General features: G+C 53.0%; 1 protein-coding gene across 6 annotated transcripts in view; it reads left to right on the top strand.

Annotated features, from left to right (window-relative positions):
- Positions 1–13,647, top strand: part of SLC44A2 (solute carrier family 44 member 2 (CTL2 blood group)) — a 29,469-nt gene extending 15,822 nt beyond the window's left edge. For 3 of the 6 annotated variants that reach the window (XM_067032806.1, XM_067032805.1, XM_067032808.1), the window contains exons 3-23: positions 2,250–2,323; positions 2,447–2,531; positions 3,108–3,192; positions 3,390–3,500; positions 3,580–3,640; positions 3,728–3,851; positions 3,971–4,054; positions 4,148–4,260; positions 6,118–6,249; positions 6,347–6,446; positions 6,531–6,623; positions 6,800–6,884; positions 7,504–7,766; positions 7,857–7,951; positions 8,528–8,631; positions 8,737–8,810; positions 8,899–8,969; positions 9,148–9,236; positions 11,417–11,501; positions 11,962–12,115; positions 12,367–13,647. In XM_067032806.1, coding sequence (XP_066888907.1) covers positions 2,250–2,323; positions 2,447–2,531; positions 3,108–3,192; positions 3,390–3,500; positions 3,580–3,640; positions 3,728–3,851; positions 3,971–4,054; positions 4,148–4,260; positions 6,118–6,249; positions 6,347–6,446; positions 6,531–6,623; positions 6,800–6,884; positions 7,504–7,766; positions 7,857–7,951; positions 8,528–8,631; positions 8,737–8,810; positions 8,899–8,969; positions 9,148–9,236; positions 11,417–11,501; positions 11,962–12,086 — 2,053 coding nt within the window. In that variant the 3' untranslated portion in view covers positions 12,087–12,115; positions 12,367–13,647. The remainder of the gene's footprint in view (positions 1–2,249; positions 2,324–2,446; positions 2,532–3,107; positions 3,193–3,389; positions 3,501–3,579; positions 3,641–3,727; positions 3,852–3,970; positions 4,055–4,147; positions 4,261–6,117; positions 6,250–6,346; positions 6,447–6,530; positions 6,624–6,799; positions 6,885–7,503; positions 7,767–7,856; positions 7,952–8,527; positions 8,632–8,736; positions 8,811–8,898; positions 8,970–9,147; positions 9,237–11,416; positions 11,502–11,961; positions 12,116–12,366) is intronic. The other 3 variants (XM_067032807.1, XM_059062124.2, XM_059062128.2) reach the window with 1 other exon arrangement.
- Positions 13,648–14,870: the final 1,223 nt, after the last annotated feature.

Here is a 14,870-nt window from a genome sequence, read left to right as displayed (position 1 = left end):
CCAAAAAAAGTTTTTTTGGAAAACATTTGTACCAGTGAATAAGGAACTCACTAGAAATCATGAACACAGGTTACTCCTGGAGAGGAGGGTTATGTGGGAGACAGTTCTTGGTTATGTACATTCCTGTATGGTTTAAATTTTATCATGTTCATATTTAATCTTATGATAATAACAATAGTTTAATTTTTTCTTTTTAGTAAGTGCTACCATGGTTGGTGAAATTTATGGGCTTTTGTTTTTATTTTTTCTTCCAGTTTTATTGAGATATAATTGATATACAGTACTGAATAAGTTTAAGGTGTACAGCCTAATGATATTTTAATTTAAAAAATTTTTGGCTGCGTTGGGTCTTTGTTGCTGCGCGCAGACTTTCGCTAGTTCCCTCGAGCGGGGGCTACTCTTCGTTGCGGCGTGCGGGCTTCTCATTGCGAGGGCTTCTCTTGTGGAGCATGGGCTCTAGGTGTGCAGGCTTCAGTAGTTGTGGCATGTGGGCTCGGTAGTTGTGGCTCGCGGGCTCTAGAGCACAGGCTCAGTAGTCGTGGCACATGGGCTTACTTGCTCTGCAGCATGTGGGGTCTTCCCAGACCAGCTCTTGAACCCGTGTCCCCTGCATTGGCAGGCAGATTCTCAACCACTGTGCCACCAGGGAAGCCCCAGCAGAATGATTTGATTTACATATATCATGAAATGATTACCACAAAAGGTTTAGTGAACATCCATGATCTCATATAGATATGAAAGAAAAGAAAAAGAAAAAAATAACTTTTTCTTGTGATGAGAACTCTTAAAATTCCCTCTTAACAGCTTTCATATATATCATACATTATATTTACCATGTGTACATTACATTGCTTATTTACCTTATAATTGGAAGTTTGTACCTTTTGAATACCTTCATCCAATGCCCCCTTCCACTCCCCAACTGCCACCTCTGGTAGCCACAAATCTGATATCTTTTTCTATGAGTTAGTTTGTTTTTGAAGTATAATTGACCTACATCACTATGTTAGTTCCTGGTGCACAGCATAGTGATTCAGTATTTCTATACATTACAGACTGATCACCACAAAATAGCTTCACTTTTAAAAAACATTAATGTGCTATGCTGGTAAGGATGTAGGGAAATGGGCACTTAATCAAAAGAGAGCTGAACATTGCTGCAACCTGCTTTGAGGACAGTGTAACATGAGGTATTAAAATTTATTTTTTATTTTTTAGTTTTTTTTTATTGAGTTATAATTAATATACAATGTTATATTAGTTTCAGGTGTGCAACATAGTAATTTGATATTTTTATACATTATGAAATGATCACTACAATCAGACCAGTTACCACCCATCACCATACAAAGTTGTTACAATATATTTTTAAAAAATATTTATTTATTTATTTATTTGGTTGTGCTGGGTCTTAGTTATGGCAGGTGGGCTCCTTAGTTGCAGCTCGTCGGCTCCTTAGTTGCAGCATGTGGGCTCCTTAGTTGTGGCTCCAGGGCTCCTTAGTTGTGGCATGCAAACTCTTATTTGTGGCATGCATGTGGGATCAAGTTTCCTGACCAGGGATCGAACCCGGGCCCCCTGTATTGGGAGCACGGAGTCTTATCCACTGCGCCACAAGGGAAATCCCCCAAAGTTGTTACAGTATTATTGACTGTATTCCCTGTGTGTATATTACATCCCTATGACTTATTTATTTTGTAGTTGGAAGTTTGTACCTCTTAATCTCCTCTACCTGTTTCGTCCATCCCCCACCCACCTCTAGTCTGACAACTGCCAGTCTGTTCTCTGCATCTATGAGTCTGTTTCTGTTTGTTTTGTTTGTTCATTTGTTTCATTTTTTAGATTCCACAAATAAGTGAAAGCATTTGTTATTTGTTTCTCTGTCTGACTTATTTCACGTAGCAGAATATCCTCCAGATCTATTCCATGCTGCTGCAAATGGCAAGATTTCATCCTTTACGGGGGGCTTGAGTAATACTCTATTGCATACATATACACCACATCTTTATCCATTGATCTATGGATGGGCACTTAGGTTGTTAGGTTGCTTCCATACCTTGGCTATTGTCAATAGTGCTGCAATGAAAGGTATTAATATTTAAAACGCACGTGCCCTTTGGCGCGGCACTGGTACCACTCAGGAACATGTGTCCAAATAACACATACCTATATATGTGTACAAGGCAGGATGGGTCCTTGATATCCAGGGCACCAGTACTCCCACCCTGACATGGTCTCTTGCTCCCCAGAGGCTGCACAGACGTCATTTGCTGTGTGTTCCTCCTCCTGGCCATTGTGGGCTATGTGGCCGTAGGCATCATAGGTGAGCAAAGGAGGGGACGGGATTGGGGTTCCAGGGTAGAAGGGCAAGCCACCGCCTCTGGGGCAGAAGTGGGGCTGGTGCTAAGGAGTGGCAGCCCCTCAGCATCTCTGGATCCCTCCACAGCTTGGACTCACGGGGACCCGCGAAAAGTGATCTACCCCACTGATAGCCGAGGCGAGTTCTGCGGGCAGAAGGGCACGAAAAATGAGTGAGTCTGGCTCTTTGGGGCCTTCTGGGTCTGGGGAGGAGGAGTGTGCGTGAGAGCTTCATGAGCACTGGGGAGAAGGTTCTAGGCTTTCCTCGCCTCCATCCATCCACTGGTCCAGTCAACAAGTATTTATAAAACTCCCGCCATCCCCAGCCTCTGTTCTAGGCCTTGGGGACACAGCACTAAATGAGACATTTAAAGTCCTGTCCTCTGGTGGCCCACATTTTAGGGGAGAGACAGAGAGGAGACAGTCCCGGATCTGACGATGATGAATAGGTGAGGTAAAAGAGCAAGTTCAATCCAAGCCGTGCCATCCCCTGGCTGTGTGACCTATGGCAAGTGTCTCAACCTCTCTGGGTCTCATTTTCCTTATCTCTGAAATGGGGATCATGACAGTCCCACTCTCACGGCGCTGTTGTGATGGTTAGATGAGCCAGCACGTGTCCAGTGCTTAGAAGAGCACCTGGCATGGAGTTGCTGCTACTGTTCTTATTATTGTTGTTCTTTTCATTAAGATGGTCTATATAGGCTGATTGAGAAGTCTTGACAGTTTCCATCTCCCTTCCCCAACCCCAGGAACAAACCCTTCCTGTTTTATTTCAACATTGTGAAGTGTGCCAGTCCCCTGGTCCTGCTGGAATTCCAGTGTCCCACCCCCCAGGTAACTTGTCCCCTCCCCACCTCTTTCCTGTCCCCCCCTTCCACCATCAGGTCCTTTTCCCCCTGTAGCGGCAGCTTCTCTCCCAGCCCTTTCTCTCTCCCTGGTGAATAGGGGGAAGGGGGGTGGGACTTCTGTCTTGAGAGGCGATCAGGTGTCTGTCCGGACCCCACTCAACCCCTGCCTCCTGCCCCCCCAAGATCTGCGTGGAGAAATGTCCTGACCGTTACCTCACCTACCTGAACGCTCACAGATCCCAGGACTCTGAGTACTACAAGCAGTTCTGTGTGCCTGGCTTCCAGAACAACAAGGTAAGCAGCTAACTGCCCAGGCAGGGGCAGGTCGAGAGTGCTGGCCCGCAGGATTGACCCCCTCCCTGTCTCTTGGCAGGGTGTGACTGAGGTCCTCCGAGATGGAGACTGCCCCGCCGTCCTCACCCCTAGCAAACCCCGTGAGTCTGGGGTCCCGTGAGCTTGGGAGGGGCATGGGGAGGTTTCAGGGGCTCAGCCTGACTGGTCCTATCCCCTGCTCTGTGCAGTGGCCCAGCGGTGCTTCCCAGACATCCAGAGCCACAAGGGGGTCCTCATGGTGGGCAACGAGACAACCTATGAGGATGGGCACGGCTCTCGGAAAAACATCACAGAGCTGGTGGAAGGCGCCAAGTGAGGACCATGACCCACCATGCTGGCATCACACTTTCCTGGGTGGGACAGGGCATCCCCTGGGGCTGGCCCAGTCAGGGAGCGGGGTCCGACCTAAAGCCTTGTCTGCCTTCCCTCAGGAAGGCCAATGGAGTCCTGGAGGCCCGGCAGCTGGCCATGCAGATATTTGAAGATTATACAGTCTCCTGGTACTGGATTATCATGTAAGTGGAGAGGGAAGGTAGCCCTCATTGGGCTGCCCTGTCTGAGACTGGTGAGGGGATGGGGTCCGCTCATGCACCCATTTTATCCGCCAGAGGCCTGGTCATCGCCATGGTATTGAGCCTCCTGTTCATCGTCCTGCTGCGCTTCTTGGCTGGCATTATGATCTGGGTGATGATCGTCATGGTGAATTTGGTCCTAGGCTACGGTACGTCTCTCCCTCCCTGTGTCCTCCCCTTCCCACAGTCTGCAAAATGCCTATGCCCTTTGAGCTGTCATTGGCCCATGAACGGTCTTCTGTCCCTGGTGGTCCAGTGGTTAGGACTTGGCGCTTCCACTGATGGGGCCTGGGTTTGATCCCTGGTTGGAGAACTAAGATCCTCCAAGCCGTGTGGCACAGCCGGAAAAAAAAAAAAAAAAAAAAAAAAAAAAACAAAAAACTTCTCCTGAGCCATCAGACATCCTCTGTCTTTTATTTGGAATATTTGTGAAGATATTCATCTCACCATTGTTTATGAGAGCAGGTACTTGGAAACAGCCATTAAATCATAATCTTCCCAAGCAGGACTGGATCTGTATTTCATCGACAGCAAATTCATTCTAAAGTATACCATTTTGCACAGTGGTTAAGGCCACATGCTCTGGCACCAGAAAGCCCAGGGTTCAAATGCTGGCTCTGCCAATTCCTTGCTCTGTGACCTTGGGCAAGTGACTCAACCTCCCCATGCCTCAATTTCCTTCTCTATAAATTGGGGATAATTAGTATTTACTAGTTAGGAGGCTTAATGAGAAGAAGACAGTCTGCGGATGAGATGCGGGAGGGCCTGAGGCCTGTGCAACTCAGAGGCAGTGCTCAGAAGCCAGTGCTTCATGTTCTGTTTATTCATTTAAACTTTCCAAGAGGAGGGCTTCCCTGGTGGCACAGTGGTTGAGAGTCCGCCTGCCGATGCAGGGGACGCGGGTTTGTGCCCCGGTCCGGGAAGATCCCACATGCCGCGGAGCGACTGGGCCCGTGAGCTGTGGCCGCTGAGCCTGCGCGTCCGGAGCCTGTGCTCCGCAACGGGAGAGGCCGCAGCGGTGAGAGGCCCGCGTACCGCAAAAAAAAAAAAATAATAATAATAATAATAAATAAACTTTCCAAGAGGAAAGATGCTGGATGTGCAACCTACACTGGAGACACAGATGTTAAAATATTCATTAAAACAATTTTTTTTTTTTTTTTTAATGTTGGCCATGCTGTGCAGCATGTGGGATCTTAGTTCCCCGACCAGGGATTGAACCCATGCCTCCTGCAGTGGAAGTGTGGAGTCCTAACCAGTGGACTGCCAGGGAATTCCCAAAATATTCGTTAATAGTGGTTTCTAGCTGAGTGCTGACAGTTTTGGTGACTAGCTTTTTGTACTTTATCTGTACTTTATAACTTTCTTCTACCAGAGCTGAGGGGAATGGTGAAAATCCCTAATGCTACCCCACTGAATGTTAGCACCCGTGTCCTCCCTCCCCACCCATGAATCATGGTTACAGGGTGGCAGAGGGGTCAGGAAAGCCTCAGGCCACACAGCATCCTGACACCTATTCACTCATTCATTCATCCATCGTGTACTGAATGACTACTATATTCTGGGCAAGTCTTCTAGGTCCTGGGCTTACAGCAGTGAATAAAACAGGACAAATCCTTACTTTTGTGGAGCTCATATTCCAGAGGGTATGGGTAAGATGGGCAAGAAACAAACCAGAAAACCTCTGGGCTGTCAAAGCTGTGAAGGGGGATAAGAAATTGGAATGTAAGAGGGTATGATTCTAAATGCGGGAAGAGATCCCAGAAGGTCTCATGAGAAGGTGACATTCGAGCAGGGACTAGAGGATGTGAGGATCCAGCTGGGGAGAGATTGAACCAGGCAGCAGGAACAGCAAGTAAAGGCCCTGAGGCAGCAGCAAGCGATGGCAGCCCCTCTCAGCCTTGGTTTTTGTTTCTGTTAAATGGGTATGGTTGTACATGCTTTGTAATGTTGGGGGAGCCATCGGAGGGCCGAGGTCAGTCGTAGCGCGGTGGTTCCCCACGCAGGAATATTTCATTGCTACATGGAGTACGCTCGACTGCGTGGCGAGGCCGGCTCTGACATCTCCCTGGTGGACCTTGGCTTCCAGACGGACCTCCGCGTGTACCTGCACTTGCGGCAGACCTGGATGGCCTTCAGTGAGTCCCAGCTCCCCATTCAGTGAGGCCTGGGTGGGAGTGGGGAGCCCAGGCAGGTGGCAGACTTGATCACTCTCCGCCCCCCCGCCCCCCGCAGTGATCATTCTAAGCATCCTCGAGGTTATTATCATCTTACTGCTCATCTTTCTACGGAAGAGAATTCTCATCGCCATTGCACTCATTAAAGAAGCCAGCAGGTGGGTGCCGGGGTGCCGGGGGGTCAGGCTGGGGTGATCCCAGGGCTGCTTGGGCCTTGATGTCTGTGTTTCTACTCCTCCCAGGGCTGTGGGATACGTGATGTGCTCCTTGCTGTACCCACTGGTCACCTTCTTCCTGCTGTGCCTTTGCATCGCCTACTGGGCTAGCACTGCTATGTATCCACCGTCAGACCCCGATCTCCGACCCCGGGGCTGGGGGCTAAGTGCCACACTTGCCTCGAGGTGACCTACATCTTGGGGGCAAAGCCTGAACCTGGTGTGGGAATGGATTCTTTTCCACATGCCCCTGTGGTCCCTAATCCCAGACGTTGGGTTCCTTAATGAGCCTCTAGCTTTCTGTCCACTTCCAACGAAGCTGTCTATAAGATCTTCAATGACACCGCTTGCTCAGTTGCTGGGAAAACCTGCAACCCTGAGGTGGGTGTCCGGAAGTGGGGGGATGGCTATTTCCCTAGCAGCCCACAGTTGACCTGAAGGCCTCTCATCCCCACTTGGGGACCATTCAGCAAACATTTGGTGCCTGCTGTATGTCCTGTGCCAGATGTGGGTGGCATGGAGAGGAAGAGATCCAGCCTGGCACCTACTCCCCCCCCCCCACCCACTAAGTGCTGATCTACCCACCTTCCCCCCCGCCTTGACTTCATTTCCTGCCCCGACACCCCTCTCTTAACCCAGTGGCGGTCAGTTCTTCCTTTAGAGCCCCGTCCTTGCCTTTCACAAGCCCCTAACCTGCCTTCTGTGGCCCTCATACTGATCTCTGCCACTTGTGATCTGTCCACACGGCCACTCCGTTGATCCCCAAGATAGCTTATCCTGCTTCTCTGACACCCATTGGGATTATGACCCCTAATCTTGTTTCTAGAAGCCCTTTTGAAAGCCCCTAGCCTAAACCCCCATTTCCTTGACTTAACTCTGTTCCCCATGACTCGTGTCCCATCTCGTGGTCTACCTGACAGGTCTGACCTGATGCCCAGAGCCCGCTCTGAACCCCTACCTCGGACCTATGATGTGACCAGGCTCTGTGTCCCTCCCACAGACCTTCCCCTCCTCTAATGAATCCCGCCTGTGCCCTGGAGCCCACTGCCAGTTCGCCTTCTACGGTGGTGAGTCAACTTACCACCGGGCCCTGCTGGGCCTGCAGATCTTCAATGCCTTCATGTTCTTCTGGCTGGCCAACTTCGTGCTGGCGCTGGGCCAGGTCACGCTAGCTGGCGCCTTCGCCTCCTACTACTGGGCCCTGAACAAGCCGGATGACCTGCCTGCCTTCCCACTCTTCTCTGCCTTCGGCCGGGCGCTCAGGTGGGGCCCCAGGTGGGCTGGGGGCTGGGGGTGAGTTGGAGTGGAAGAGGCCTGGTTGGACCACTGACCGACCACTCCCTCGGCCCAAAGGTACCACACGGGCTCTCTGGCCTTTGGCTCCCTCATTCTGGCCATCGTGCAGATCATCCGAGTGATACTCGAGTACTTGGATCAGCGCCTGAAAGGTATGACCCACACATGATTGGCAGTAAATCCCGAGGTGGGGGCGCGGCTAAGGGGCAGGTTAGGATTGGTTCTTGTGGGGCGGGGGGTGGGGCTAAGGTGGTGGGACCGAGATTGGTTTCTGCCTATGGGGAGGAAAGGGTGGGGCTGAGGGTCTTGAGTGATCGGTTCCTGTGATGGAGGGGTGGCTGAAAGAGCCCACTGGGTGTTCTTACTGCTGAGGGGGTGGGAATAAGAGGTCTGGGCCACCATTGGTTCCTGACGAGAGGGTTGGGCTGGAATCGGTTGTACTTTGGGGTGGAGCCAAGGAGGCATCGAGGATTGGCTTCTGCCCTGGAGGCGGGGCCAGGATAGCAGTGTGGGTTGTTAACTGCATCTTGTCTTGGGGGCTGGGCTGAACAGCCGTTTTTGTGGGGTGGGCCTGAGCTCCTGGATCAAGTCTCCTCTCCCCATCTCTTTGAGAAGGTGGGCTCTGTGGGTCCTGGAGTATGGCAAGTGTGTGTAACAAGGAGGTAGGGGGCTCCTACCAGGCCGAGTGGGGTCTCCTCTCACCTCTGCATCTCTCCCTCATCTACCAGCTGCGAAGAACAAGTTTGCAAAGTTCCTCATGACCTGTCTCAAATGCTGCTTCTGGTGCCTGGAGAAATTCATCAGATTCCTCAACAGGAATGCCTACATCATGGTGAGTAAGCCTGGGACCAGGCACTAACCCACCAGCTCCTGCTGGTTGGAGGAGCCCTCATTCCCCACGCACTGGGCCTGATCCGTCCCTCCCACCTCCCTCCAGATTGCCATCTACGGCACCAACTTCTGCACCTCAGCCAGAAACGCCTTCTTCCTGCTCATGAGAAACATCATCAGGTCAGGGAAAACACCGTCCTCTGGCCACCTCCCTCCTCCCCTAGGCCCTGAGCCAGCCTTCACGCCTGTTTCCTACTGTCCCCTGCAGGGTGGCTGTCCTGGACAAAGTTACCGACTTCCTCTTCCTGTTGGGCAAACTTCTGATCGTGGGTAGTGTGGGTGAGTGCTGCTCGCCCAGCCTGTCCAGCTGCGGGAGCCTGTTGGGGGCCACTTGTGAGCTGCTGTCGGGCCCCCACGTCTTCTCTGATAACTGTCTTCTTCTCTGGGGTCTTTTTGAGGGGGGGCTATTTCTTTTATCCAGAACCCTCAACCATCTCAGTTTCCTCCCCCTCTCCAGGGATCCTGGCTTTCTTCTTCTTCACCCACCGAATCAGGATCGTGCAGGACACAGCACCACCCCTCAATTATTACTGGGTCCCTATACTGGTATGAACTTTTGGGGACAGACAGGGGTTGGGGAGAAGATGTTGGGACTTCCCTATCTTCCTTTGACTAGACAGATATGGATGGGGGTCAGAGGTAGGGAGTTGTTAATTCAGGACACAAACATTGGGCTTCCCTGGTGGCGCAGTGGTTGAGAATCCGCCTGCTGATGCAGGGGACACGGGTTCGTGCCCCGGTCTGGGAAGATCCCACATGCCGCTGAGCGGCTGGGCCCGTGAGCCATGGCTGCTGAGCCTGCGCGTCCGGAGCCTTTGCTCCGCAACGGGAGAGGCCACAACAGTGAGAGGCCCGCGTACTACAGGAAAAAAAAAAAAAGGACACAAACATTAAGTACCGACCACATTCCAGGCATGACCTTTAAAGGCCTTACAGTTTGGGACTTCCCTGGCGGTCCAGCAGCTAGGACTCCGCTTTTCCACTGCAGCGAGCACAGGTTCGATCCCTGGTCCAGGAACTAAGATCCCACATGCCGTGCAGCCAAAAAAAAAAGAAAAAGTCCTTACAGTTTAGAAGTAAATCGACATTAACCAATGATGATCCACATTAGATGCATGCTTGCAAACTTGTGCGTGCCACAGGGCAGAATTACAGGGAACCAATTGTTAGAGCTTGTGGTGGAGGATGTGGGCAGGTGTGGGGAGTCCAGGGCGCTTCCCTGTGGAAGTGACGTCACACCTAAGATCTGAAGAAGATGCAGGCAACATCCAGGCAGAGGGAACAAGTACGGAAGCCCTGAGGCAGGACTATGCCAGGAACAGTGAGCAAATCAGTGTGGCTGGTGTGGAGGGAGTGAAGTGGCAAGGAGGAAGGAGGTGGAGATAAGGGCAGGGAGGTGATGGGGCCATGGAGGAGTTAGGTCATCACCCTAAGAGCAGTACAGTATCTGAGTGCAGGCCTTGGAGCCCAGTGACCTCATTTTTGTTTTTGTTTTTTTTTGAATTTTATTTCATTTATTTTTTATACAGCAGGTTCTTATTAGTTATCTATTTTATACACATTAGTGTATACATATGACCTTGTTCTTTTTTAGATGTTGGGGGTAGGAGTTTTTATTAATTAATTAATTTATTTTTGCTGCGTTGGGTCTTCGGTTCTGTGCGAGGGCTTGCTCTAGTTGTGGCAAGCGGGGTCCACTCTTCATCGCGGTGCGCGGGCCTCCCATTATCGTGGCCTCTCTTGTTGCGGAGCACAGGCTCCAGACGTGCAGGCTCAGTAGTTGTGGCTCATGGGCCTAGCTGCTCCGTGGCATATGGGAACTTCCCAGACCAGGGCTCGAACCCGTGTCCCCTGCATTAGCAGGCAGACTCTCAACCACTGCACCACCAGGGAAGCCCTGTGACCTCGATTTTTATCTTAGTTCTTTATTTGCTAGTTCTCAGTGACTCTGGGCAAGTTATGTAATCTCTCTGAAGTCTGCTCACTTCAGTCAATAAATGCTTATCAGGTACCTACCAAAGCCCCGTGAGTTTCCAGATTGCTGGGGATATAGTTATTTTTAAATTAACAAAAATTTTATAAATTATTTATATTTTTGGCCACACCTCGTGGCATGCGGGATCTTAGTTCCATGACCAGGGATCGAACCCGCATCCCCTGCAGTGGAAGTGCAGAGTCTTAACCACTGGACTACCAGGGAAGTCCCAACTGGGCATATAGTTGTAAACGGGATAGACACAGTCTAGTAGGGTGGTGAGCATTAAACCTGTCTTGCCCTGAACTTGCATAAAATTGCAGCCAGAGGAAGGCCTTTTTTTTTGCCTGCACCGGGTCTTTGTTGCTGTGCACAGGCTTTCTCTAGTTGCGGCGAGTGGGGGCTACTCTTCGTTGTGGTGCGTGGGCTTCTCATTGCGGTGGCTTCTCTTGTTGCGGGGCACGGGCTCTAGGGCGCACAGGCTTCAGTAGTTGTGGCACACGGGCTCAGTAGTTGTGGTGTGCGGGCTCAGTTTCTCCACGGCATGTGGGATCTTCCCGGACCAGGGATCGAACCCGTGTCCTCTGCATTGGCAGGCAGATTCCTAACCACTGCGCCACCGGGGAGGTCCAGAGGAGGGGCTTATCAGCAGGGAAATGCCATAACCCCAGCTGGGGAGGGACGTGGTGGTGAGTGGGGGGTTGCCCTGAGCAGGAGCTGGGGTGGAAACAGCTTGTCTCTCCTTGACTAGACGGTGATCATTGGCTCCTACCTGATTGCCCATGGCTTCTTCAGCGTCTATGGCATGTGTGTGGACACACTGTTCCTCTGTTTCTGTGAGTAACCCCTCATCCCCACCCTTCCTGGGCCCTGACTCCCTTCTCCCCTCCGGGCAGAACATCTCCCTCCGATGGGGGTGCACGTGCCAACCCAGTGCCCGCAGCCCCCCTAGGGCCCAGCTGTCCCTCGTCCTAGGGCCCCGGCGCGCCCCCTCTCAGCTTCCCCCTGCGCTTAGAGCTTCTCCATCCTGTTGTCCCTTGGTCCAGGCTGCAACTGGAACACTCTGTGCCCCTGGGCCCTCAGCTTCGGAGTTTCCAGCTTTGTTGCGGGGCGGGCGGGATTGGTGGCTGCCACTAACTCTGGTCTCTCCATCTGTCTGTGTTTTTTTGTTTTGTTTTCTCTTTTCTCTTCCTCCCCTCCATGCCTGCTGGCTTCTCTGTTCCTCCCTGCCTCCCTCTTTCCCTCCCTTCTTGACCACCCCCATTTCCCCACTGCTGGTTCCTGGGGGGAGCCCAGGTGAGGACCTGGAAAGGAATGACGGCTCTCAGGAGCGACCCTACTTCATGTCGCCCGAGCTGAGAGACATCCTGTTGAAGGGGAGTGCGGAGGAGGAGGGGAAGCGGGGCGAAGTCGAGGAGTAGAGAGGGAGGCTGGCTTGGAGGCCACGCAGGTCTCCTTGTTTCCTCCCTGTAGATCGGGGATGCACGTGGGGCTTCCTGGCCTGGGAGTGGGGAGCGTGTGTGGGGGTGTGTGTGTGTCGAGTTCCCAGCCTGCTCCAGTCCGCCCCCTCCAGTCCCAGCATGTCTTGCTTCCTAACCCTCTGAGGCTTCTCTGTGGCCCCTGTCCGCCCACCCTGTCCCCTGAGGCCCCTGCCCGTGGGCTCCCCTCATGCCACCTGCTCTGGGGCCTCTCTCTCCGCAGTGGAGGACCTGGAGAGGAACGATGGCACCGCTGAGAGGCCTTACTTCATGTCTCTCACCCTTAAGAAGCTTTTGAACAAGACCAACAAGAAGCCAGTGGAGTCCTAAAGGCCCTGCCCTCCTACCCCTCCCAGGAAGTCTCACAATGGGTGTTTGGCAGCTGGGTCAGAACCCCCAGCCCATCGGGTTGACCTGAAGTCCTATCACTGCCACCCCCTTCCTGCCCCTCCCCATCATCCAGTTACCACGTTTCCGGGAACCTGGAGGATTTGTGGGATCTCCTCCCTATGCCAAGGGCCAGTACGCGTTTTCACGGCCGCCGCCCCCCCCCCCCCCCACTACCCAAGACTGTGTGATGAGTCTCTCCAGCCCCCACTGGCCCAGATGCGAAGCCCAGCGAGGCTTCTCGATGTCTGACATGCACGGGCCCTCTGCGGGCTGCCCCCTGCTTCCTGTCCCCCTCTTATGACAGGACAGCGTTTGTGTCTGCAGCAGCGGTGGCCACAGGAAGGCCACCTTTCACTTGCGTCTGCTCCGGCCAGGATGCCAGGACCCTTCTCCGGGGCTGAACAATTGGCTACCGGCTGCTGCAGGCATTTATTATTATTTTTTTTAAGCTGGACATGCGTTAAAGGGTCTGTTAAAGGGTCTTTTTTTCTGTCTGTCATCACGGCTGACATGGGGCCATGGAGGAATGCTTTCCGATGTCCCCTCCTCGGGTATGGCTGGGGTGGGGGGTGGGGTGCCGGGTAGGGGTGTCTCCTGGCACCGAAGGCAGGCTGCCCGGGGTGGGATCAAGCTGGTGTGCAACAGGGGGGAGGAGGTCGCTGATAGTGGCTTAATGGAAACCGGCTGGCTGGCAGGTTGGGCTGAATCTCGCCGTCCCCCGCTGCCCTCCTCTGCCAGTTATTGACACAGCTCTCTTTGTAAGAGAGAAAAGAAACTGAATCCACCCAAGGGATGATTTCAGAGGAAGTGGGGAGATGGGCAGATGCCCTGGGCAAATGGGGGACCCCCCCCCGGCCCAGCCACCTCACCTTGAGGATCCTTTTGCCAAATTTGTTAACTCAGGGGGGACGGGTGTGCTGGTTCCCCCTTCGCCATATCCCAAGGCCCCCTCTCCCCCCCCACACAATCCAATCCAGGATCCCAGTCCGGGATCTGGAGAAATCCCAGCCTGGGGTTTCTGTCTCCGGTGCCTGCCGCCCCCTCCCCCATTCTGTCCGTACACCCCTACTTGTAACTGCATTCCAACCACTAATAAAGTGCCTATTGTACAGAGCCCGAGCCCCGGAGTGTTTGTGGGGGGAGTGGGAGTCTGGCTGGGGGAACCCCAGCTTCAACCGCCCTGGGATCCTCTGATCTGGGGCTACTCTCCCCAGGGAGAAGGAGGGAGGGCAGGAAGCCTCTGTCTGCCGGCCTCCGCCGGAATCCCACCATGCAGGAGGCTCAGGTTTCTCCTGAACAAATACCCCTTATGAGGCTCTGATCTCAGACTGCAGAAGGTGGCAGTGACCTGCCTACCTCCCTCAGCACACAGCCTGGACACGGGCCCCCAGGCCTGCTTTGTCCCTGGCCGGGCACCTGGGCACCAGAGTCTAGTCTAAAGGGCTTCAGACCTGCCAAGCTGCCCAACCCTGCTAACCTGGAGGCTCGCTACTGCCCCCGTGATGCCGGCTCACTCACTGTCACTCTGGGCCAACTGCTCCAACCATGTTAACTGCCTTTCTCCCTCCTACATTCCTGCCTCCGGAATTGTTTCTTAAGTAACTACCATTTTGGGAGTCCTTCTCATCTGCTTATGTACTGTCGCCATTCGTTAATTAAGGCAGGTAAGTTGGGCGACGTGTCTGAAGGTGACCCCAGCAGGAAAGGGGCTGAGAAGGTCAGGTCTCCAAAGTCCTCACCGCTATCCTGTACAGATGTTCTTTGGGTTTCCCGGTTCGTTGCTATCTTTCAGGTTTGTTCCTTTCTTACCCCCCAGCTCCTGTTAACCCCGCCTCCAAAACAGCTCCTAAACCTGCTCACTTCTCCCCATATTTTCAGCTCCCAGCCTTCATTATCAGCTCATCCGTCCCCACTCCTTCACTGTTTCCGCCACAGGTGCGGAAGGGCGCCTGCTAACACCCGAGTGAGTTCACACCCCTCCTCTGCTCAAGAACCCTCCATTGCTCCCTTTATACTGAGTGAAAGCCAAAGTCTTCACGGCAGCCCACAAGGCCCTGCCCCATCCGCCGCATTAACACCCTCTTGCTGACTCATCCAGACACCCTTGGCCCCAGGGCTTGTGCCTGAAATGCTCTCCACCTGGCTCTTTCTACAGCTAGCCCCTCATCCTCCTGCTTTCAGCTCAGCAGTTACCTCCAGGAAGCCTTCCCTGCTCATCAAAAGTTGGCCCTGGGACTTCCCTGGTGGCGCAGTGGTTAAGAATCCACCTGCCAATGCAGGGGCCCCGGGTTCGAGCCCTGGTCTGGCAGGATCCCACATACCGCGGAGGAGCAACTA

Source organism: Kogia breviceps, chromosome 4, assembly GCF_026419965.1.
Source record: "Kogia breviceps isolate mKogBre1 chromosome 4, mKogBre1 haplotype 1, whole genome shotgun sequence".
Lineage (NCBI taxonomy): Eukaryota > Metazoa > Chordata > Mammalia > Artiodactyla > Physeteridae > Kogia > Kogia breviceps.
The sequence above is the reverse complement of the archived record's forward strand: the minus strand, read 5'-3'. Positions and strand labels throughout refer to the sequence as shown.